This window comes from Colias philodice, chromosome 10 (assembly GCF_061535455.1).
Source record: "Colias philodice isolate Cphi_HAF_F1 chromosome 10, ilColPhil1 Martin Lab GWU primary, whole genome shotgun sequence".
NCBI classification, from domain to species: domain Eukaryota; kingdom Metazoa; phylum Arthropoda; class Insecta; order Lepidoptera; family Pieridae; genus Colias; species Colias philodice.
The window spans coordinates 11,329,956-11,357,324 of record NC_143095.1 but is presented as its reverse complement, the minus strand read 5'-3'; the positions used below and the strand labels follow the sequence as shown (position 1 = coordinate 11,357,324).

At 33.9% G+C, this 27,369-nt stretch overlaps 1 protein-coding gene across 1 annotated transcript; it reads left to right on the top strand.

Moving 5' to 3' along the window:
- Positions 1–1,030: 1,030 nt before the first annotated feature.
- On the top strand, positions 1,031–27,369 carry LOC149485472 (uncharacterized). Its single transcript, XM_089700279.1, has 8 exons — positions 1,031–1,167; positions 3,285–3,369; positions 3,840–4,561; positions 21,874–21,892; positions 22,717–23,876; positions 24,781–24,891; positions 26,140–26,270; positions 26,710–27,369. The coding sequence occupies exons 1-8, from the start codon at positions 1,064–1,066 to the stop codon at positions 26,877–26,879; spliced, it is 2,502 nt and encodes an 833-aa protein (XP_089556405.1). The 5' UTR covers positions 1,031–1,063; the 3' UTR covers positions 26,880–27,369.

Below are 27,369 nucleotides of genomic sequence, written 5' to 3'. Positions count from 1 at the left end.
CAATCATAACATCCAGGGTTCCCTTGTAAAGAGTAAGAAAAAACGACACAAACTGCTTATGATATTTCTGAAAAGGAAGAAAATGACGCCGACTTTCTCTCTTATCCAAGAGAAAAGACCTTTATCAGGTCATTTTTTATATACTTGAGTCATTAGTCATAGTAATATACAAGCTAATAACGAATTAAACGTAATACTTAATTGCTCCTTAATTGAGTATGTTTTCAATAATTGGATAATCACCTAAAATGAGCCAATAAGTAAATGTGTGTGTACTGTACTTCTGAAACCATACCATAATCTGCGCTTAACAAAACTATGTGTTTTAGTACATAATTGTATACTACGATGGGACAAAAAAGATTCATTTCTATAAATAAATAATTTCTATGGTTCTGTATTTAAATACATATTTTTGTCTGAGTACATATTATATGCTAGTCTGGGTGTAAAATTAATGTTTTATCTTCTTTTTTGTCTTTCTTCTTCTAAGCGTGGTGCTATGATACTGCAGATAATTTTTCTGCTCATAAAATGTAATAACAATCATATTTTTATTGGCACGAGCCAGCGTAAAATTTGATTGACGTGACCATATGGGTCTATAAAGTTTCTTCAAGGAGGTCCCTGTTTTTATACACGAGATGATTTAATTGAGAAAAAGCTTATTGTAGATTGAATAATTAGATTAATATTAATGGTCTTTTCAACACATTTTAAGAAAGATGACAATTTTGCCGGAATTGCTCATTTTAGTATGCTTATTATTACACGAATTAAATATATACAGGATTAGTTCATACCATAATACTACTAAATACTTCCAAAAAATCCTGACGCAAATTAAAATATAATGAACAAGCGTATCCCGGTCGTTAACTAATTGTTCTGTATAATTATTGCACTTCGGTTTTAATGTAAAAGGAATAAGGGTGAGTTTCGATAAGTTGGCATAAACAGATTTATGTGAACATCCTTTCACACGCATTGATAGCTCATATTGTTTTTAAATTCCTTGCCATTTGGTTGTGTCCTTACAGGATAGCAAAAAAAAAACTTAAAAATGTGTTCAAAATTAGTGATCTGTGCTATATTTTTTTTCTGTGGAGTGATTTCGGTAGCGTCTTTGAAAGTGGATTCGCCTGGTGTTTGTGTGGTGACCAAACAGTATGTATGATATTGTTTTTGTTTATATTTTAAATTTTTAGTCATTTTATTTAAAGCATAACTGTTAGTTTTAATTAATTGCGTCAAAATTGTAGATAACAAATAATTAACAGTGTTATAATATGAACAATATAAGTCCTGCCAAAAACTATATACATATTATTTACTAGATTTCCGCCCGCGGCTTCGCCCGCGTTTGCAAAGGAAAACCCGCATAGTTCCCGTTCCCGTGGGATTTCCGGGATAAAAACTATCCTATGTGTTAATCCAAGTTACCCTCTATATGTGTGCTAAATTTCATTGCAATCGGTTCAGTAGTTTTTACGTGAAAGAGTAACAAACATCCATACATCCATACATCCATAAATCCATATATCCATACATCCATACAAACTTTCGCCTTTATAATAGTATTAAGATTAAGAAAGATTCTTCACTACTTCTAAGAAATTTTATAAATTATATTTCTTGAAATACTACATGATTTTTAAAATCGACGTGTGGAAGGCAATATTTATATTACCTGTGGGATCTCCATATGATATTAGAGATATGTAGTATATAGGGTTTCGGATCGATCTACCTAGTTTATTGAACTTATAGAAAAACTAGATTTCCGCCCGCGGCTTCGCCCGCTAATAATAATAAAAATTACATTATTATAAGTAAAACATTAGATCATACTGGGAGTCTTGGGTAAGGTGTTTTTAAAATAATAAAAAATTACATGTAATTTGCAATTTGCAATTTTTCTAAGGAAGTTATTAGTATTACTTTTAAAACAGCCTAGCTAAATGCTGCTTAAATAAAAAAAGATATTAGTTTTAAAAATATTAAATAGTTTTTACTGAAGAATATGAAATAGAGCTTTTACTGAAGAATATTAAACAGAGCTTTTACTGAAGAATATTAAACAGAGCTTTTACTGAAGAATATTAAACAGAGCTTTTACTAAAGAATATTTAACAGAGCTTTTACTAAAGAATATTAAACAGCTGAGCTTTGACTGAAGAATATTAAACAGAGCTTTTAGTGAAGAATATTAAGCAGAGCTTTTAGTGAAGAATATTAAACAGAGCTTTTACTGAAGAATATTAAACAGAGCTTTTACTAAAGAATATTAAACAGAGCTTTTACTGAAGAATATTAAACAGAGCTTTTACTAAAGAATATTAAACAGAGCTTTTAAAAAATAACATTAAAAAGAGAGCTTTTACTGAAGAATATTAAATAGAGCGTTTACTGAAGAATATTAAACAAAGCTTTTACTGAAGAATATTAAATAGAGCTTTTTTTGAAGAATATTAAACAGAGCGTTTACTGAAGAATATTAAACAGAGCTTTTACAAAAGAACATTAAAGAGAGCTTTTACTGAAGAATATTAAATAGAGCTTTTACTAAAGAATATTAAACAGAGCTTTTACAAAAGAACATTAAAGAGAGCTTTTACTGAAGAATATTAAATAGAGCTTTTACTGAAGAATATTAAACAGAATTATATGCAATTTATTTTAGAATTACCTCCAAATTATTGGATTTCTAAAAAAAAAACACTTACTTCACTCACCTTTTTGAAATTAAACACAACATTACAAAAGTATATGTTAACTGAAAAGCATTTTTAAACATTTTAAATTATTAAAAAGGGGTTCTAAGCGATTTTTTCGCCGTGATCACAGCAACTATATATCGTGTTTTTAATCTCTTGTAGAGGCTATAATATCTACAAACCAAGTCTTTAAACAAATTTAATTATACATTTAAAAAAACTAGAAAAATAATTATCACGACGCGGGATTCGAACCCGCGTCTTTAGCCTGAACAGCCTCTAGTCCTCTAGTCCCGCCAGAGCAATCGAATTTATTCTACTCTTTCTTTTTATTTTCTTACTAGCTTCCGCCCACGAATTTGTACGTGCATCCCCGTTTTTCCCCGTTCCCGCAAGAATTTCGGGAAATCCTTTCTTAGCGGATGCCTACGTCCTAACATCTACCTGCATGCCAAATTTCAGCCCGATACGTCCAGTGGTTTGGGCTGTGCGTTTATAGATCACTATATCAGTCACCTTTGAGTTTTATAGTATATATAGATTTTTAAATATTATTATTGTTTACAGAGTAAGGAAAACCAGATACACTTCAGTGACCTTCGTGAAATGGTGCAGAGGCAGAAGATGTACAGCTGTCAAGAAGAAACCTATAGTTAGTATTATTATTTATTTACTATCCCTCACTAATATAAATTATTACGTTATTAATAGTAAGGTAAAATACATGTACCTATAAGATATCGGTCAATAATAAATAATAATGTAAAGCTTGGAAATTAAATTAAAAATAAAATATATGAAGGTATGTAAGAGCTTTATCGATCGTAATGAAATATGATAGATGAACAAACAGATAAATATGATTATATTTTCATATGAATACTATTGGTATAAACTTATTATGCCTTTTCTGGCAATGGCTCTAGGAAAAGAAGGCCAAGAAGGATAAGTTGAAATTTACGATTTCTTTATAAAGCTTTTCAAAGGAAATTTCCATTTTTTCGAAATTTTCATCAATATGTATATAAGTATTACTATGAAGGATTTCTTTGCATTTATGCTCATTATGTTAATTTAAGCTATAATGATTTCAATAACATTCAATCCAATTTCTAATTTCAGGTGTACACAAAGGCAGAACGTCAAACAGTATGCTGTAAGGGATGGGTCTACGAAGCGACAAGCGACTCTTGCGTGCCGTCTTGCAGCACCGGCTGCTATGGGGGGCGTTGTGTCGCCCCAGACCAATGCGTGTGCGACCCACCGACCATACTCGATCCTCAACACAACAATACTTGCGTTACACCAATCTGCACCCCAGACCAACCCTCACTATGTGTAAACAGCGAATGCCAAAACAACACTTGCATCTGCAAGCCAGGATATGAGAGATACAACACGACGCACTGCTACCACTGTGAACCAGATTACCAGATCGATGAGGACTTTACATGCAGACTACACTGCGCCCCAGGATATGCTGTAAATGGAGACCAGTGTGAACCAGTGTGCTATACGTGTGTAAACGCGAAATGTGTACAGCCAAACGTATGCCAATGCTATGAAGGTTACCACGGTTTTGGGGATGTGTGCGAACCGGTATGTAACTGTACGGGTAGATGCATAGCGCCCAATGTGTGTGAGTGTCCAGAAGGGTATAGGAATATAAGTGGACAATGTGAACCGATTTGTGATGGGTGTGTAAACGGAGTGTGTACAGCTCCTAATGTATGTACATGTTATGAAGGTTTCGCCAAGAATACAAAAGGCGAGTGTTATGATTGTGAAAAGTCGTGTACTAATTGTGATGATGCTGGGAACTGCTTGGACAATTGTACTGCTATGTGAGTATATTTTGCATGTTATAGAAGTTAAGTTAAGCGGGTGGTATAAAAAGACTAGACTGCTTGGTGAAGCTTTTGAACGATATTGCATAGATTGATATTTACCAGCGGACAGATAAACTCAAACAAACTTAAACATTTATTTATTCAATTAGACTTCTTCTAGAAGCACTTTTGAATCGTCACAGTCTTATCATTTACCACCGATTCGGAAAGGGAGAGAACCGAGAAAAAAACTCCATAGTATGTCAAATAATACTGCTTATATTATTACCTATCTACAACGGAGAGCCGGTCAACTGTGAAGTTGCTTATTTTAATTTATATCAATTTTGCATTTTAATTTACATGCATAATAAAATTATGCTAAAACTTTTTTTCCTGTGTTTTAAGTTAGCGTCAAGAGAAATTTCTTTTTCTACATGTTCATTAATAATTATAATACATGGCTCTCTGACTGTTACGTTTTAAATGCTGCTAAAAAAATCTACCTACATGTTGATAATGTTAATTTAGTGGACATTAAGTGGTATTACATATAAATGTTCATCAGATCTTTGATTTGCTTTTATAATATCACTTGTCTATAATAAATTAAACATCTCATACACTTTTAAGCACTTTAATAAAACACAGCCCGTTTATCTCACAAAAAATGTACGCCTTAAAATTAATTCGCACCGTTTTTTATTATGACATTTCGAGATAATATTCACGGAAGGCGTTTTAAACTTTTAATTTAACATTGTTGGTTTATTTAAGTGTATCAAGTAAATTTATTATTTTGAAAACTAACTGCTAATTTATGAAAACTATGTCTCTATCACAACTCTGATAATTACTTCACCTTATAAGCACAGAATAAATAATAGTAGCTAAACGCTATTATTATAAGTCAAAATCCGTCCAGCTTAGGCTGTAGAGCTTGCTTAGAAATAAACATAAACTCGAAGAACATAACCCTCCTTCTGTCGCAGTCGGGTAAAAATCTACGTCATACTAAATGCATTATTGACGCACCTTAGTGCGCATTTAGAAGCCCTGACCGAGTTCTTATTAAGCTCATATAGTAAGTGTGACAACAAAGAAACTTACAATTTAAATCTTTGGCTTCTAATACATGAAAAAATATATACATATATATTTTCATTACATGCGCTACACTATTTTTATTCTCTTTCTTCCCGGTTTTAATAGCATTGTATAAATGGTATTCTTCAAAAGGAGATTAATTTATAATTTTGTTGATTGCTCCATGTATGAATTAAAAATGTTATAAATAAAGAAATAATAAAATCATACCTATGAATGAATTAAAAACATACCAATTAAAACACCTTTATTAATGAAAAAAAAAGACGGGTTGCACTCCGCGAGTGCCGGCAGAAGTGAAAACTTGATTAATAACGTTCAGCATGTTTGATATTTTGGAATGGTATCCGTCTTACGCATGGAATATAAGGGCTAAAAAAACCGTCTTACGCTTTTTCGATCAGGCCACGTGTCCTGACGCGAGTTTAAGATTTTATACCCAACGCCGCTAAAGAAGTTTTCACTTCAAAAACTGAAATATATGTTCCTACGCTTAGGATGTAGAACCACCTTTTAGGAACATCGGTTAAAAATATACACCTCATGGACACCTCTTATAAAAATAAAGTGATACATGATTACCTTACAAAAACTCAATAACAATGATGATGCACACACATAATTAATAGCTACATCTTGTTAAACTAATTTAAATACATAAGTTATAAATAAGTCATAACTTAAAGTTAATGAACCTATAAATTATTGTTCTCGTGTGAAATCAATGAATAATGATTTATCATTTTCGCGATATCTATTTCCTGTCTCCCAGTCGTACTATTTCTAAAATATGTAGTTGGAATTATCAACAGCAACATAAATCTGTTTGTTTGTTTGCTTGAACGTCCTAATATCAGGAACCATGAGTCTGATTTGAAAAACTATTGCTCTGTTAGGTATACCATTAATAAATTATTATTTATTTAAGAAATTTATAAGAATGAATGAATGAAAAATTCTTTTTTATACTCCATATAGGATACGTTATATAAACTTAACAATAAATTAATCAATGTACAGTAGGCGGCCTTATCGCTGGCAGCGATCTCTGCCAGGCAACCCAAAAAAGATGAGGAAATTAATCAAGAAATAGTTTGCTTTTGCAAAATAAAACTTACCTTTCCCAGGTTACCATTTTTATTATTTTTACTAATTATGACTAAAAAATTTAGCATAATCGTTTATTTATTTTTTCTATCTATATTTGATACTATTATTGTATGGTTCACTTATTTTTTTTACTATTACAACGACGACTTTGTCTAAATTATCTATACAGTATACTATAATGTTTGAAAGCTGAAGAGTTTGTTTGTTTGTTTGAACGCGCTTATCTCAGGTACTACTGGTTCGATTTGAAAAATTCTTTTGGAGTTAGATAGCTCATTCATCGAGGAAGGCTATATATCATCTCGCTGAGACCAACAGGAGCGGAGCATTGCGGGTAAAACCGCGGAGCACAGCTAGTAGATAAATAAATCCGCAATGTTCTAGAAATAATAGAACATATTAATTAAACTTTTAAAATTCCTATTACACATTGTATTCGTTTTTATCAATAGGAAAATTCCTGTCCTGTGGTAGATAATGTAGGATATTGAAATGTTAAAAATATTTGAAGCATTGTATCCTTTAAAACAAGTGGGATAAGCGTGAATATCCCTTGTATGGTTTGATGTTTCAGAACTGAATGTGTATGCTGTACAAATAGTATATTGTTCTATATTATATGTTCTATATAGGGAAATGACGTGCTTTAAGCTAGATAATAACTTTTCCCTGTTCTATGACAACAAATAAGTAATATCATAATATGGATACTTACATGCTTCATTTTAATAAAGGGATTTGGGTACTTTTATATGGGCTAGTGGCGTCGTGATGACATTTCGCCGCCAGTGATGAAACTTGTCAGAAAAATCTTATAATAATCATCTAGAATCTAGATTGTAGGTAAATGAATAATACAAAACCAAATATCTCTGTTCCTAATACCATTAGCTACTATTATGTATTCTGTGCTAATACGTTTCGAGATTTGTGTACACAATAACTTTTGCTTACAATATATTGCTCTTTTAAAATATTCAAGTTTCATCACTTGCCGCGATAGTTCATCACGACGCCATCTTTACCCAAACCCCTTTGATATTTAGAATAGAAATATTGAATAATTGAGCTTCTATCGCGGGCCTTGAGCGCGGGGACCGAATCGAGAAATTCCATAACGAAAAAACCTCACGCTCCCCACTCCGACGGGCTCGGAGGTGTGGCTTGAAGGCATGCTATGCAATAGCTTTACCGCGGCAGTCCCCGAGTGCCACACGTCTTTTTTTGTTTATTTATTTATAATGGATCTTTTATATTATTATCTGTAAGAAAGCACTTTCAGATATATACGCTTTCTTACGAAAATAATTAGGTATTACATTCATCAAAGTGTAAGAACAATAAAAAGATTTTTTACAATCATCGGAGAAATAAGAGTCGTTTAACCAGATTTGGAAAATTTAATATATATTTACATTGGGATATTCACAATACATATTTACTTACAAAATATTGTGCAATAATTTATTATTATTTACACAGATTATTACCCATAGGGCCGATTTTTCAATGCTTGGATAAAACTTATCCGTCCAATAAAGTATAACACGATAATATTAAAATGTCACGTAAACTGGCAAATACGGGCAATTAGAATACGTTTTTAAAATGGTAGTTTTATACATTATTCGACGAATAAGTTTTAACCAAGGATTGAAAAATCAGCCCTTAATGTATTTTCTTCGTAAAAATACCTACATATTGCGAGATTCTAGAAAACAGATTTAGTAAATCTATACTAATATTATAAAGCTGAAGAGTTCGTTTGTTTGTTTGTTTGCTTGAACGCGCTAATCTCGGGAACTACTGGTCCTATTTGAAAAAAAATTTCGGTGTTTGATAGCTCATTTATCGAGGAAGGCTATAGGCTATAATCACAGGCTATAATATATCATCATGCTAAGACCAACAGGAGTGGAGCAATGCGAGTGAAACCGCGGGGAACAGCTAGTTGTTTATAAGAATTATAGTAGAATTCAATGGATGTGAGATTATAAATTTATACGAAGAATAATACATAAGACTTCGTAATGGTGTTTATAAAATTCCTGTTACACATTGTTTTCCTTTGTTATTATTTGTTTTCAATAACAACGAGTTGCGGTTGCATTTTAATTTATCGAAAAAATATATTTCTTATAGTATCTACTATATAAATAAAGAAAATAAAATAAAATAATTTGGAAAATCCAAAAGTGCACGCCTCATAATTTTTTTTTAATAAATATTTATTAATTATTGTTTTTGTTTATTTAATAACAATTAAACCACATCGAATCAGACCCTGAAAAATGAAAGGGTTCTATTCCTGAGCATACTCAAGCGTAAGAGAAAAAAAAAGACTCGATTAGTAAAGTATTTCGGTCGCTATCGTGTTAACAAGAAAAAGGATCCGCACATACAGACACACGGACGTCCAAGACAGAACTTTTTTAAACTGTTTTTTAACTAGTTTAAATAACAAAAATGACATCAAAAATATCATGAACGTTAAAAATAGTGTTTTTTCTTAATATGTGTGTGTATGTATTATCTTACAAGTGCAATGTATGATACATAAAGACATTTTAAGTTTGAAAAATCAGATGTTTTGCGCGAAGTGACAGTAGTACCCACCTCAACGCTTCGCTTATGAGGCGTGCAATAAAACAGCTTAAAATAATAGCTGAGATTAGTTTATACACTTAAATTTTATTGTTTTATGGAGAAAGCTTTCTAGTAGAGCCATTTTAATAGGCAACATTTGACAGTTCAACAAAATTCAACAACGTAACCTAGTAACGACAACATAGAATAACATGATATTTCTTTCTGTTAGATCTGCACATTTGCTTAACTTTTTTCAATAACGATTACATATTTATAATAATAATGAACGATACAAGTAATTTTAAGATTTCATTTTACTGATGAACCATTCTAAACATAATAAACAATTTCTGAATTGAAGAACTGACGTCGCTACAATTTTGTGTCAATAAACCTTTTTTCTTTTTAAATACCAGAGATGTTACTCTAAAAATCGAGATCTGACATCTAGAATCGAATGCATTGATTACTTGTGAACAAAAATCATCATAAATTAATAAATTCGATTTACAAATGTTTAAAATCCGTATCGATTAATTCACTTTAATCGATGTTTTTAAGCAGGTTACCTCTCTTGGAAGATAAAATTGATAGACGTCAAATGTTGCCTATTAGATTGGCTCGACTATACATATTGCACGCCTCATAAGCGAAGCGTTGAGGTGGGTACTACTGTCACTTCGCGCAAAACATCTGATTTTTCAAACTTAAAATGTCTTTATGTATCATACATTGCACTTGTAAGATAATACATTCACACACATATTAAGAAAAAACACTATTTTTAACGTTCATGATATTTTTGATGTCATTTTTGTTATTTAAACTAGTTAAAAAACAGTTTAAAAAAGTTCTGTCTTGGACGTCCGTGTGTCTGTATGTGCGGATCCTTTTTCTTGTTAACACGATAGCGACCGAAATACTTTACTAATCGAGTCTTTTTTTTTCTCTTACGCTTGAGTATGCTCAGGAATAGAACCCTTTCATTTTTCAGGGTCTGATTCGATGTGGTTTAATTGTTATTAAATAAACAAAAATAATAATTAATAAATATTTATTAAAAAAAATTATGAGGCGTGCACTTTTGGATTTTCCAAATTATTTCTATTTTCTGTCCTAATTCTCAAGTTCATGTTTCACAATACTTAAACTTATTTATTGCGATTCCTAATATGTACCTATCTTATATTATAAATGCGAAAGTTTGTGAGGATGTGTGTGTGTGTGTGTGTGTGTGTTTGTTACTCTTTCACGCAAATACTACTGAACCGATTACAATGAAATTTAGCACACATATAGAGGGAAACTTGGATTTACACATAGGATAGGTTTTATCCCGGAAATGCCACGGGAACGGGAACTATGCGGGTTTTTCTTTGAAAACGCGGGCGAAGACGAGGGCGGAAAGCTAGTAGCCTATAATACCTATTTAGAATATGTATCGCACTAAAATAATTTCACTAAATAAATCAATGAATTAAGCTATTTCATATTGTTGTGTAGTGTGTACAAACATGCTAATGGAGCAAATATCTTTAATTTTAGAAGAAAGAGCTTTTCTATAGGGAAACAATTGAAAGTATGACATAACAATACGATAATAAGTGATAAAATAACAGTCAAGGACATTATATTATTCATATATAATTAAGTGTTTGATAATATTGCATTAACGTTGTTAAAATACATACAGGATGGTTAAAAAGAGCTTTTTCCATAAAAATCATACAAATATTTTTTTGCAATCTTTTTATTGTTTAATATTAATTAAAATAGGTCACATGGCACCAAAAATGGTTAAGTGTGAGTCAGACTATGAACAATAAAATTTATTCTTACAAAATATACTATGACGTGAGTGTGACGTCACACAACCATTAGGGTTGTAAGTTGCAACCAACGACGTCATTGGCTTTGACAAGCAAAGAAAACTGATGGTCCTTCTTCACAAGGGATAGCGTTGGGCGAGTAGAGGCAATCAGGATAGTATAGAGGGCCTAAAAGCTCGGCCACCATTGTAGATGTTTGTTCATAATCGCCGTAGTGGCGGCAAACATTAACGACTATTTGTTGGGCCATCGCTGCCCATTATGTAGAGAGCCTATAAGATATGTAGTAGTCGCCAACTGTCGAAATTCCTGCACCTCAATATAATCCTGTATGCCATTGCGTGATATATGTAGCTAACATTCGCCACATCTTCATAGTAATATTGCAATGTATGTTTAAAAGGGAACAATTATGTACGACCAATGTTTAATGATTAGGAATATACTCAACACTTCCAAATTATTAACTAAATGCGAATAACGTCCCGCCGAAGGCCAGACGCTATTAATCATTTAAAAAAATGCTTTGTTGTTTTTGTACCTCAGATAGGTTGGCTATAAAACATACAGTAAGTAGACCGTAAAATAGCTGGTCGATTAGTGTAACGTGACACGAATTTCAATCAATGGCTCATCGCCAATCGCTCGTTTGATTTGGCTTTGTGAAATTAGGGATCCGTCAAAATGTGTATGCTTGAAATAGATGGAGGAAATTGAATGCATTTTGTGTTTGGTACGTAATGTTTGCGTGTATGGGTGCTAGATGAATCTGCCATTTAAATCATCATGATGCTTCAAAAAGTAGATGATGATATAAGGATTCAATTTTAGTATTATTTACTGGGAGTAGGTTGTAGGAGTAGGAATAGCAGAATTTTTAATTTTTTTGGTGTATTAACGAGTATTAGCTGTGTTTTACCTGAAAATAAAACACATATTAAATACTTACCTATATTTGAAGCTTACTTCATTGAGAAGGCACCTAGCTTTTTCCGCCTATTTTGCCCTCTCTTTCCGTTGTATATATGCTATCTCTCTCGCACACCTCTCCACCAGGTGGCGGGGCGCACGATAATGTGCGGGCGCTGGATGTTTTTTCATTGAGTCGAAATCCACAACAGGTGGACGTTAAGTGTAAGCTTCAAATATAGGTAAGTATTTAATATGTGTTTTATTTTCAGGTAAAACACAGCTATTAAACACTTGACCGTAATTTGAAGCTTACTTCATTGAGACCTGTTTGTTACCCACCTGGTGTACAATGTGACGCCAATGTGAATTTGAATACATAAGTAATTACTTATTTCTTTATTTGAAAGAGTAAGGTGTGCAGATAGTATACCTACTAATAAATCACACAAATTTTTATATTATATAATATATTAACAATCCCAGATGAAAAGTTAATCAAATAAGAACCAAAAAGTTAATCATAATGATTAAAAGTATTAGAACTTATGAGATTGGTTCAAGCGTACCTTAGTTAACCTTTTTGGGCTTGAAAAGTTAAAGTTACTACAATTTCCACTATCTTTAGCGTAAATTTGCGAAAGCGCCAGTAACGACTTTCAATTACGCATTTAGATGTTACTTACAAAATGAAGCAACAGCTGATCCCGACGAGGCAAAAATACCTCAAACTCAAACCTTTATTTATTCAATTAGAACTCTGCAGAAGCATCATTGAATCATCTTAACATAGAATTACCAAATGTCTCAACTCACACAGTTTTAACCCAACCTGCTACAAGCGGACAAGAAGAGACCTTGGTCCTTACTTTTGGGGTCAGAAGTAAATTTAAAAGATCACCCCTTGAATAAGGCAATAAAATAACAAAACAGGTAAATGGTTTAAATTATAATACAGATTTTTAACATCCAATTAAACCGTGCGGTATCTTTTAATGTTTAGAGCCAACGTCGCAATCATAATCTAAACATGGCTGATACTTTCAGTACAATGTATGAATTATTTATTTAAAACTGATAGGTCATAAACTCTGTACTGGAAACAAATATACTGAACTCAAGAGACTAAAATGATAAAGAGCTTATCTGTGTCCCAAAACTGCAATTACTACAGCTAAGTACGTTACTTTTAATCAATTCAGTTTTAAGATATAATTATGATTTACATCAGAACTTATATACCGAAAGTCTCGGGACTACATAACGTGACTTATTTATAATAGTGTTTGTAGTTTGTAGCTATATGAACGTCAGATAGGAAAAGAGCCAAATTTATCCAGTCAGTAATAAAGGATTTTAACTATACTTATTATAATTCAACCAACTACTACTAGCTACTCCGTACGTCTTTTGGGTAGACGGAGGCAAATAGGATTTTTATTACAACTATATCATTTGATATTTTGAAAATGTACTCCACATTTTCATACCGTCAGAGTCATTTTGCAGATTATAGTGGTGCAGCACTGAACACTGTCTATTAGGTGGCTGGTGCTGCTGACCGGGCCTTCAGTTCCGCTTTCCAGAATACCTTCACCCTTCTAGGTGCTACTACTACTGAAATAGCGGTACTCTATCGCGTCGTTCAGGTCTCTAACTGACAGGATTTCTCATATTATCGTAACAACCTCGCTCGTTCTAATGCTGGGGCCACACTAACGGGAAATGCCATTAATTAACGCGATAATGGACGTTAAATTTAGGTGTAGCCAGTATTATTTAACAACGCCATTAACATTGCCGTTTGGCGAGGCGATAGCTTTATCGCGAGAATTAACGCAATGAAGCGGTCACACTACGTCCATCTTGCTAGAATTTTAGTAAAATTAACGCCGTTTTTATCGCCAACAATCGGCATTCACGTTGACCGTTCAAGTGTAGCCACCCACTTAACGCCTTAAAAATTATCGGAATAATTATCGCGATAAAGGTCATTAGACGTTAGACGTTAGTGTGGCCCCGGCATTACGAGAACAAATTATCGCCAAGGAATTCTGCTGCAGGATAATGGCAAGAGAGATTATAAGCTTAACTATGCATTATTATGCTCAGGAATATGGTGGATTTTGAATAATATCGTCGTCTGAAAGTATCTCCTTTCGATTAACTTCATTAAGGATGCAGATCTGATCCCATCTTTGTTCCGTAGGAATGCTACGACAGTCTAAACGTTACACTGGACAAAGAAAATTGCCCTAAATATAGTCGGTTGTTCCAACATCCGTAATATGGCTAGCCTACCTTGCTAGCCCTTGATTGTAACTGCTACCAATGCAGGCATTGCTCTCGTGTTGTCCACAGTTGTGCGAGTGCAAAAATGAAGAACAGAGCTCGTGGGGAGCTATGTCCAATGAATCTGTGTTAAGATTATGACAGTATAGGACAGTTAGCTGTGGATGCGAAGACAGGACATTACTTTATTCATCCGTAAACACGCGAGGCAGCCACGGACAGCGATATAGCAAGAACTAAACTAGCAAAGTTTAGTTCGCTTACCAGACTTATATTTTAAAAGCCGTATAGTCTGTACCTACTGCATTTCATTTATTGCCCCCCCCCCCTCAAAGCAAAGAAATGAACAGTCATTTGGCAGAGCTTTCTCGTTAGGGTAGGGGTTCCAAGTAATATCTAATAATAAGAGGCTTTTGCTTGGATAGATTGACTTTCCGTTATTTATCCTCTATCCTATGTAACTCAACAGTCAGTATTCTCAGTATTCGTTGAGTACTTAAACGTTTTACGTAAATAGTTGTATATAACTTTATTATACAATATAATAATCCTGGTGGGATGACAAGAAACTTGTCTAACAAACGATTATCCTAATCCCTCAGCGATTTATTGTTTGAGCCCTGAAGAAAAATCTCATGGGTGCAATAATGAGGTCAAATGGGTTGAAAAACGAGTCAAATAAATTGCCTACAAGACCGGGCAACTAAAATAGGCCTCTGAGAGGTCAAATATACGTAATCAATCGTTTGAAATTTGAAATTTGATTTTGAATCAATCGTCATTTGTTACATTCAATCGCTTTGCGATTAAAAAATCTCTTCCGATGTTTTTATATGAAAATTGGTCGGCTAGTGCCATTGAATGACGATACCAAACATACCGTTGACACAAGGCTTGGTGACAATCCTCGAAACCACCGCCACAAATCATCTGCGAGATGATATTTGATCCGACTCGCCTTCCTTTGTTGTGAATAGGCTTTACATTGGTAAATACGATTTGTTCAATTCCAATTTCCATAATTGGTAAACCAATGGTGGTTTCCTGATTCCTGAAGCGTAAACTTTTAGGATACGAAGTATCAATTTCATGCGCCCATTATTTGACGTCTCTAACCTTTATTGTATTTATTAGGTCATATTACTATACTGCCCACTGTGAAGAAGATTTCAAAACCTTTTTCTACCTACCTTAGAAGAGTGAAGATCCGATACGGTCATATCCAAAACTTCTTTCGTGGGTCCTCGTTGACGAAAGCAAATATCTATGATCATTTTAATGATCAATCCTTTGTATATTTGCACCAATCGCCATCAAAGCCCCGCGAGGGCTGATATATATTTGCACCATGTCTCCGTGAGGTACTGTTGTAGTCAAAGCCCCGCGAGGGCTGATATATATTTGCACCATGTCTCCGTGAGGTACTGTTGTAGTCAAAGCCCCGCGAGGGCTGATATATATTTGCACCATGTCTCCGTGAGGTACTGTTGTAATCAAAGCCCCGCGAGGGCTGATATATATTTGCACCATCTTTTCCGTGAGGGACAGTTGTAATCAAAGCCCCGCGAGGGCCGATATATATTTGCACCATTTCCCTGCGAGCGACAGCTGCGCGAGGGATGTTTGTAACTAGAAATAAGTAGGGCCTGCCAAAAAATGCTTAAGAGACACCCTGCGAGGGTGGATTTGACCTGGCTAACCCCTGCGAGGAGTAGTGGCCACATTTATGTATTCTGCTTCGAGCAAGAATACACCTTAGTGCTAATATAAAATTAGCAGTAAATAATCATTTAAATAATATAGCAATTAACAAGGTCCTTTAACTTATATTCCAATGTTAGCGACAACTGTCCAGGATGAATCAATAAGAATTGATTTGACAATGGTAATTAATTATTATGTTTATATAAAAAAGAACTAACTATTTAATAAATTCATAATTCAAATCAATTCACTAAATTTTAAAATGAACTTCGATTCATATTTATTTTTGTTCATGCAATCGATGTAACATTTAGTTGCTTTATATCCGTTTTAACATTCCTTACGAACGCAACCATACCGTCGTAGGACGTTATATTTAATTGCACAAAATAATCTCCACTCACCCGCAATTTTTTACTTTTTGTCAAGGTGTACAAGTTTATAATATTATTCTAAAACGTTAGAAGTGAATTGTAAATCCTTTGAAATAAATGTATCTAAATCTAATTTATATTAAGGTATCTCGATAATTATTATACGATAACCCTTTCAGCACAAGTTCAGTAAACCAAAGAATTTAATTGTAAAATTTTGGTACTTACTCGTTTAAACAAAAAAGTTGCATCATTTGAAACATAGGAAACGTAATTTTCAATCAAATTAGCCGTGTGTAATATGTCTATTTTCACATAAAAACGGATCAGAATAATACTCATAAAAGGACACGTATAGACTACGGATAGTTTTGAATGTGTGGTACATTCATGGTACGTATCTACTATACATGAGCGAATTCCATCATTATTCAGTTGAGCGGTAACTCCCGTACGATTTATAAAATAATATCACAACATGTTCTGACATGTCGTGACTTCTTGGAGCTGACTCATCTCGTTCGATAATTTTTAGTAATAAACTATTATAGGAATTTCGAACCGTTCCTAGCGATAACGACAATGTAATAAAGTCGTAGCAATGGATTGTATGCCTGTAAAGCTTTGAGTTGGCTCATATCCATACTAAGTAGGTATTAATTGTAATTTTTCCAAGAAAAATTCACTTGTAACCTTGTAATAAAAACACATTATTAAAAATGAAATAAATAATTAAAAATATCTATATACAAGAGAGGGTATTTGATATATCTAGTAATATCAAATAATCACAAAAGTAATATTAACGATTCGAGTAAAGCCGAACGGTAACACCGTTAAAATAGCTTTACTCACAGTATTAAAAATTCAAATATTAATTAGTACATATTGCATAATGAAATATTTCAAAAGAAAAGTTACTATTTCAAGTAAAATGTAACGGTTGTATCGTTAATTTTAAATATATTTATTCATGCTATTAAGTATTTAAGCATATTGAAAAATAAACGATTGCTGAAGGATTCATTAAAAACCTCAGCATTTTAAATAAAGTCCAACGATTATACCGTTGACTTTAAAGATTTTTACTCATTTTTAAGTAAAATATTATTAGAATAGATGTAAAAATAACTCACTGTACCGATCCGACGGGATACACTTTTTAACACTTTTAGCACTTGCTTTAAGCAATACTTAATACTTAATAGCACCAAGGTTGTAGTCTTGTAGACAACCTTCTCGCGGCGGAAGCTAGACGCCAATGAAAAAACATCCAGCGCCCGCACATTATCGTGCGCCCCGCCACCTGGTGGAGAGGTGTGCGAGAGAGATAGCATATATACAACGGAAAGAGAGGGCAAAATAGGCGGAAAAAGCTAGGTGCCTTCTCAATGAAGTAAGCTTCAAATTACGGTCAAGTGTTTAATAACTTTAGTATTATTCGTTAGTATTAACGAGCTTTCAAGTTCTAATAGTTTTCTATTTAAATTCTAGCTAGAACTAAACGTAAACTTAACAAACGTTTCATATAAGGACAAATATGCAGATTTAAAAAAACCTTTAGATTTCACATGCATGATCAACATTGTTATATTTTCAAATATTATTAGTAATAAATAAAACTTTCTTAAATTATTAATACATATAGTGTGTAACTTTGTGTAAACTAATTAATACATTATTTTATCCTATATTGCAAAACTTTTTGCAACGGAACCCACGACCAAATCGACACTGCTCTCACCGATCTATCGTCATTTAATAATCGGCTTTCGTTTTGCACGTGCAATTTTTTTTATGAGATACCCGACAAATTTGCATAGCAATTTTTGTATATTCACCTCTCGTAGCAAGCATCGCCGGATGTTCCGCTAGTCGATGGGAAATGCCATTGTTTGAGCCGTAAGTTGTAGCCGAGAAATGTGATTTTAACCGACTTTAAAAATTGAGGTCTTGATAAGGAGGTGTCATGTCAGTTGTTAATTGAATTATTTGCAAGTACATATTTTGATACAGTAAAATATTTTTAAGAGACAAACTACAAGGGAAAAAGGGTATTTTCTATACAATTTAATGGCAATGCTAAAAATATGTTTTTATATGAAAAACAAGTCAATAACTGCTTTAAAAACAACCGACTTCAAACTTGCACCTGCAACATTTACAAATACAGACAAAAATGCTCATAAAATAAAAACTACTGGGGCTATCCGAATAAAATTTTTATGGGACCAATTCGACACCATCCCGCATCGAACAAAAAAAGAATCACGTAAATCGGTTCAGAAACCACGGAGTAATCGGTGTACATACATAAAAAAAAAAAACATACCGGCCGAATTGATAACCTCCTCCTTTTTTTTGAAGTCGGTTAAAAAAAAAAATGTAGAGATATTAATAAATAAGTTAATATTAATAGCATCTAGTACGTCTACATCGCAAGGTTTCAATTCAAGATTCCGTTGGCATAACTCTTACATACCTGGTGCTACGATTTTATAGAGCTTTCCTAACGTTTTAAAGTGAAACTTTTTTTACATCGTCTCAAACTTTTTAGTCTGTGTAGCGCATGTCGCGTGTATCGCGGCTGCCGACCGTCACGCGACATGCGCTACACAAAGCAGTGTTCGGAACCGTTCGAACAGTTTCACTTTTACCGTGGTTTCATAAAACCACACAACATTTTTTTTTGTGTTATTAAAACGGCCTTTCGTTTTTATAAACATTAAAATAAATATATTTCTTATAATTTATACTTATAACAATGGATATTTTTAGATGAGCACCAACTTCTATGGAATATGCGTATATCTTACATTATTCTCAGTAATTTGTGAATAGTAGGTACCCTACAGTATGGATGATTTTTAATTGTTATATAGTACTAGCTTTCCGCCCGCGGCTTCGCCCGCGTTTTCAAAGAAAAACCCGTTCCCGTAGGATTTCCGAGATAAAACCTATCCTATGTCCTTTCTCGGGTATCAAAATATCTCTATACCGAATTTCATGCAAATTGGTTCAGTAGTTAAGGCGTGATTGAGTAACAGACAGACAGACAGAGTTACTTTCGCATTTATAATATTAGTATGGATTGTTAACGATTTACTATACAGATAAAATTCTGTATGTAGTAAATCGTCTCGAAGCTATTCAGTTCCTATTGTTTTGCCAAATTTCAATTAATACAGAACATCCCTATATCAAAATTCAGTGTTAAGTTACATTAGAATATAATCTATAACACTATCTTTTCGAGCTTTAAATTAACTCCATACATCTGAGTATTGTGAAATAAAAGACTATCTATCGCCCATAAAAAGTCAATCTCTTACAGAGGATCCGTTGTGAGGATACGATGCATACATCGTCATAATTATAAACATAAAACAACGTCCTGTATGTACGTTTGAACCGTCAGTTGTTTACGTGTAGTGCAGGGGACTGACCGTGTTTTTTGTTGCGTGCGGTTGTGATAATTATTATCAGTTTTAGTGGAACTATGGATGCTCTAAGGCTGTTGATTTTGCTCAGTTTGATGATAATTGTCGTGCTCGGATTGAAGGAGGGCGACCCCCATGTTTGTCTAATGTAAGTGCTTTTTAAAGGAGAAAAGTGGTAATAGTTTGGCAGTTTTTGATAAGGCTTGTGCCCTCAAATCCACCATATTATCAAATAGGGTGTATTTCAGGAATTGAAGGACCTTGTAAGATAGCCTAATAGTTGATAGATAGCTTGGTAATTAATTGTAGTTTTTGATAAGGCATGTGTACTATAGATGACAGGGTGGATTTGAAGGGTCTTGTTAGATAGCCTGATATTTAATAGCTTATAGCTTGGTACACTGCCACTTTTACATATGTTATCAAAGATGATTTGTAATGTGAGTGGGTGTATGATACAAGTTCAAGGTCATTGATAGAAATCGTGGTACTCTCTATTATTTTTATTTATTCATTATTAATAAATTCAAACAGTTGAAGTATACTTAACGTATTTTCTACAATTTGAAATGATCAGCCATTTTTTGTATAAAAAAGTAACTACCAACCATCAACCTTTTGTTGCTATAGTAGTATCTAGATTTAGTAGAATAGTAGAATAATAGATCGGTAACTAAATAATGAATATTTAATAGAAAAGCTCAATTCCAAAAGAAAATAGTTTTGGCGCGTTCTGTTAGTCTTTTAAATTGGCGGGAAATGGAAACGAAATGTATCTTATGGGTTCTCGCTCTCCGCCCTCTATCTCGAGAACGGTTCACCGTATGAATTTTTTTAAACAAAATTTGTAGAGAATTTCGTATTCTACAATATTGATAACTAGCTGTGCTTCGCGGTTTTACCCACAGTGCTAAGCTCTTCTGGTCTTAGCGAGATGATATATAGCCTATAGCCTTCCTCATTAAATGGACTATCTAACACCGAAAGAATTTTTCAAATCGGACCAGTAGCTCCCGAGATTAGCGCGTTCAAACATACAAACAAACTCTGCAGCTCTATAATATTATAAGTATAGATTAATACAAAAAGGCATGAGAAACCCCCAAAGATCATAGAGCCATTTTTACAGAAATATACACAGAGCTACGCAAACACCAACGAACATAATTATTTTAGTTAATTAAGTACTGGTAATCTTCAAAACAAGATAACTAATTGTAACGACATTCAATTATGACGGTTAATTTTCCGTTTAGGAAACAATTAACAAAAGCACGTGGTTTTGTTTGAATAAATTATGTTATTATACATTTTAAGTATATTTATATGTATACGCTATAATAAATACATCCTTTTTAAAGTATGCTTCGTCTATTTTCATGTTTTTTCTTAAATGAATACATTAAAAGGAACATTTTTGCATCGCATCAATTTCTATTGGATGTAGCAATTGAGCAACGATGCAAAAATGTCTACATATTTAGGTATAAATAAACTATCAAACACAAAAATACTTTATCAATTCGAAGCCAATAATTCCTGAGATTAACGCGTTGAACCAAACAAACAATATTTCGGACAGGGAAAAGTTACGAACAATACCGCAATTTTAATAGAGTACGTACAAATACGATTGTACGATAAAATATTATCTCCGAATGATTCATTAATTTAAAGGACCGAAACACAAACATAATATGGTAAAGTTAATTAATAAATTAATTATAAGTACTTGCATAATCGACATGTTTGATTGCTTTTTGACATTTTCTTAAAATGATTTCTAACTAGATCGATTTACCGTTCTTGAGATCTCCTGCATACAAAATTCCATGAAAAGTACGGACGAATTTAAGTAACCGTAATAATTAGAAAAGATACAAATATAAAATATTATGTCTGGGTCTAAGTTTCTAAGATTTTAAATATTATGCAGTATTTATATACATTAAAATTAAGTTATTTTGTTTCAGGCGAGATCCGAGGACCAAGGTATGTACCTACATTTATTAGTCGATGTTGATTTAAAGTATTTACTTCTACATTTAAAGTCGTATGTCCACACATAGTAGAATACAATGCTTGAAGCATTTGTCTGTTCTGTTTGTATGTTAGATCATGAAAATAATTGTTATTGTTAGTTCATGAAAATAATTGTTATATAAATTTATAAAGAATAGAAAAAATTCGATCACGAGGTGGGACTCGAACCCGCATCCTTTCGTGCCATTCCGGGGCGGATGCTTGACCAACTCAGCCACTCGTGACCCGCCAGAGCAATCGAATTTATTCTATTCTTTCAGTTTTATGTGTCTTAGGGACACACCGCGCGCCATCTATTGCAATGATTAACAACCATTTCAACCAATATGAAACACTTTTCAGTGAATACAATATTGTGACGATGAAACACGACCTTCGAACGAACAAAAAAGGTCGTGTTTCATCGTCACAATATTTCAACAAAAAAGGTCGTGTTTCATCGTCACAATATTGTATTCACTGAAAAGTGTTTCATATTGGTTGAAATGGTTGTTAATCATTGCAATAGATGGCGCGCGGTGTGTCCCTAAGACACATAAAACTGAAAGAATAGAATAAATTCGATTGCTCTGGCGGGTCACGAGTGGCTGAGTTGGTCAGGCATCCGCCCCGGAATAGCGCGAAAGGATGCGGGTTCGAGTCCCGCCTCGTGATCGAATTTTTTCTATTCTTTATAAATTTATATTTATAAAGCATTTTAATGCCATAAAACCAAAATATCAATTTCAATAATTGTTATCCCAATTTTAATAGTCTGACATCATCTCTTTCAGCAATTGAAGTACGTGTGCTGTGAAGAATATTTCTTCAACTATACGACTAAATCTTGTGACCCTAAATGCAAAGATGGTTGCTTGCGAGGGCGGTGCGTCTCGAAAAATCATTGCACGTGTACACCACCCTTGATTCTGCATAATAACAATGAGTGCGTTGACCCCCCGCCTAAATGCGATAAACCTTGCACAAACGCCAACTGTACAGCCACAAACACATGCACATGCTACGATGGATACGAACACTCAGACGCCTTCACTTGCATCCCCAAATGTATTCCATCTTGCGTACACGGGACATGCGTCGCGCCGAATCTATGTGCGTGCTACCAAGGCTACACAATAAACAATAATTCCGAATGCGAACCAGTCTGCACAAGCTGTGAGAACGGCAAATGTACAGCACCAGACACATGCGAATGTAATGCCAACTATCAAAAGATAAACGACAAATGCGAACCGATCTGCCAACGACCTTGTGAAAATGGAATTTGCACTGAGCCTGATAAGTGCGCTTGTCATGTCGGTTATGAAAGAGACCCGCTAGATCCGTATATCTGCCGGCGGACTTGCGATACTCCATGCGTCAACGCTTCCTGTGTATCGGGCGTGTGTATTTGCCACCCCGGTTACTCAGCAGTTAATTCGTCAACCTGCGCTCCAATCTGTGACGATTGTGCTCATGGAGACTGTATAGCTCCTAAAACATGCAAATGCCACGAAGGTTATACTTTAGACGATGGAAAGTGCAAGCCAATTTGCAAACGGGGTTGTGTGAACGGCTCCTGCATTGCTCCAGATCAATGCGAATGCTTAGGGGGATATAGAAAGACTAAAGACATTGCAGTATGTGAACGCGATGAGCCCATTTGTGAGAATTGCGATAATGGGAGGTGCGTATCACCGAACGTTTGCTTCTGTAACGAGGGCTATATAATGGTGGATGGTTCTTGTAAAGCGACTTGTTCGAAGCCCTGCGTTAATGGAGAGTGTGTCGAGCCGAACAAATGCGAATGCCTCGATGGCTTTATTCGAAACGAAACAGATATAACGTCATGTTACAAGACGTGCTCGTGCGATAATGGGGTCTGCGTGGACGGTGAATGCATCTGCAACAGAGGGTTTGATTTGGTGAACGATACCTGTCAAGAAATTAAGCCGTAAGTATCTTTTATAGACATAAAATGAGTTTATTTTTGTGTACATCGTTCGTGTTCAACTAGACATCTATTTCTTTATATAATTTTGCAAGATCAATAGTTTTAAGTGCGCACCTGTTGTATGAATTATTCCTAAATATTGTTATTGTTAAAAGTTAACGAACTGTGTGGGGTTTAGATAGTTTATGAATCATAATCGAAAATTAGCACTAGTTCATCGTAACTATTATTATGGTTAAAATCGATTGTTTGAAAAACATAGCGTGTATCTGTTTAATGTTAATACGCATATGAATTATCAACAATGTAGAGTTAATAAAAAAACAGGATTTTCTTAAGATAAAATAGGTTATGTATAAATGTTTGCCTGTGCGAAATTTATTTAATATTAACATTGCGTATCAATTGAATTTAAGCCTAATATAATGTATTTCTGGACTAAGCATAGATAGAAGAAATAAAATAAAATAACAATTTTCAGACATAATATAATAAAACGAAATTAATTCGACCTACTGACCTTACATCCATACTAATATTATAAATGCGAAAGTAACTCTGTCTGTCTGTCTGTTACTCAATCACGCCTAAACTACTGAACCAATTTTCATGAAATTTGGTATGGAGATATTTTGATACCCGAGAAAGGACATAGGATACTTTTTATCCCGGGAAAAAGACGCAATCCCAAAAATCCCACGGGAACGGGAACTATACGGGTTTTTCTTTGACTGCGCGGGCGAAGCCGCGGGCGGAAACCTAGTTATACATATATACAACAACACAATCGTTAAATTAACCAACGTTCCGAAAATAATGAAGTTCTCAATTTGTAGTGAAGTTTTTATCAAAACTAATGACTCAAACCTTTTCATATTATTCATGATATATGTTGTATTTCCAGAATTGACTGCAGCAGTTGTAATAGCGCCTGTCCTGATGAAGCCTGCTGGTGTGTGGATGGTAGACCATGTTATAAGGTCGATAACAGCGCTGAAGAATCTTCAGCAGTAAGGTGTGGTAATAGAGTTATTTTTTGAATGAATTACACATGTAGGAAAAGTGTCAAAGTATAAAGTTCTAGTGGTCAAAGGTGAAATCGATAAATATAAAATACACACGTGTAATTAAAGAAAATCAGACACAAAATAGTGTATAAATAAACTAAAAGGAAGAATAGTAATATGACAGAAAACATGAACTAACAAATCATATTTTCAACTGACAATATATTGTAGGTAATTCAAATAATGTAATGCAATTTAATGTGTGTCGTAATAGTCGTTGAATTTGCTGTTTTATTTAATGACTTATAGACTACAGGCCCGTGTTGAAAAAATTATGGGTCATTTGACCCACCACCTGACCTATCTAGAATGATATAAGAGCATAAAATAATAAGATTCAGCACTATGACGTCACTTGTAAGCTGTCCACCTGAGTGCAGTTGAGAATTCGAAGGTTCAGGTAGAGATTTTCTCCCCTTGTCTCCATGATTTTTGTACGGCGTTGCGGAATAATTGATTAAAAGTAGTATAGAAATAGTATGACACAGATGCCGTACAAAATCAAATGACCAAATTTACCCCGGCAACTGTCGAAAAATAAAAATAAATTCCGACTTTGTGGACCACCATTTTTGTACGGCATCTGTGTCATACTATTTCTATACTACTTTTAATCAATTATTCCGCAACGCCGTACAAAAATCATGGAGACAAGGGGAGAAAATCTCTACCTGAACCTTCGAATTCTCATCTGCACTCAGGTGGACAGCTTACAAGTGACGTCATAGTGCTGAATCTTATTATTTTATGCTCTTATATCATTCTAGATAGGTCAGGTGGTGGGTCAAATGACCCATAATTTTTTCAACATGGGCCTGTAGTCTATTAAGGACAACTCGTCAAGTTGTTAAATGTAACATTCAATGTCTTGACTGAACGTAATAAAGTTTTGGATGAATTACACATGTCAGAAAATTTTTCTAGTGGTAAAAGCTGAAATCGATATAATATAAAATACACACGTATATTTAAAGAAAATCATACACAAAATAAGTGTAAGTGTACATTTAATAGTCGTTGGTTTGGGTAAGGGGATGGGTTAGATTAGTTTATTGGTGTTTTTAACTACACAGAAATAGGACATGTACTCGATATTCAATTGAGTGTCACCATTAAATGAACGCGCAAGTCATTCAATGAAATAGCGACATGTCCATACCAGGAACAAATGATCATAAATAATAAAATATCTGCAGGTTGGCTGGCCTCGAGATGGGATGGCTGTTGGGAGGCTGCGTGGGAATCCTGCTGGTGACCGCGATGATCATCGTCATAGGCCACATCTGGAGGAAGCGGCGCGAGTGTGGAACGGAAACGTTGGCCAACGGTACGATAGCTAATCACTTAGTCATCCTTATCGCACTGCTAAATTGCGTTTGACTACCTCTATTATCTGCAAATACATGTATAACTTGTTTATTTTCAGTCCAGTTGTAAAGTGTAATTGTAAATTAGTTTTATATTACTATTTGTGTAAATCAAAACTATAAGGACTACTTATAGAAACAAATTTGAGGATCTACGAAATACGAATAGGTGTTCCCAAGGGCCATGTTCTAGGTCCCACTTTATTCTTTGTAAAATAGTTTGGCGTTGATTTTTACTTATACATTATGGGGATACATTTTGTATTTAAGCTTTTTCGATTATTTATATCGTATTACATTGTTAATTTAAATAAAACTACGAACTCTCAATAAGTATAATACTTATATTTATTGGCCAAAAAAAATAACTATAAATCTCTTTATATCATACCTTTTCAGGTGAACTCGGTAATAGTCCTTGGAATGGCAGCGTCCTCTTCGCAGCTCCGGAAACACTAAAGAAGCGAAATCTTAGTTTGCATGATATTCATACAAATATCGATGAAGATGACGAAAATACAGAAATTGATCCTCTCGCGCCTGCTGTGGTTTCAGATCATAGAATATAACGTAGTCATAACGTAGTAAATATAATAGGTGCTATCTAAGAGATCTGATTGGTTGAATATATTCTCATTGATGCACATGATTGGTCCGTTGGTGCACATGATATTTTACTATTTGTTGGTTTTGTTTATTATACTGCGAGGTATAGACACTGAAATGTGGAATTTGTGTTGGATTTTATAGCTTATTAGATTAAACTAGAAAAGTCAATTTTAGTGACCTGATAGATATAATAATTTTGATAATGTCCTTGAAAATATAATGATCGAAACAAAATTTATATTAGGTGATGACGCGGATTTTACTTATTGGATGAAACAACGAATTACGAAATTAAATACGAAAATGATGAAGAGCCGTTGGTTTAAAATGCAATTTTAAAATCAATGGTGTCATTAGGTAATAGTTAAAAATAATTTTATATAAGAGTGAAAGCTGTGACAAAGGAGGTGCTGTAGATACTGACTGCTGCATTCAGAAACGTTTAACGAT

Bases quoted from the DNA above. Each gene is read 5' to 3' on its own strand.
- LOC149485472 (XM_089700279.1), top strand. From the start codon at position 1,064: ATGTGTTCAAAATTAGTGATCTGTGCTATATTTTTTTTCTGTGGAGTG. The intron at 1,168-3,284 runs GTATGTATGATA...TATTGTTTACAG, and splicing joins GTTTGTGTGGTGACCAAACA to AGTAAGGAAAACCAGATACA. The intron at 3,370-3,839 runs GTTAGTATTATT...TTCTAATTTCAG, and splicing joins CTGTCAAGAAGAAACCTATA to GTGTACACAAAGGCAGAACG.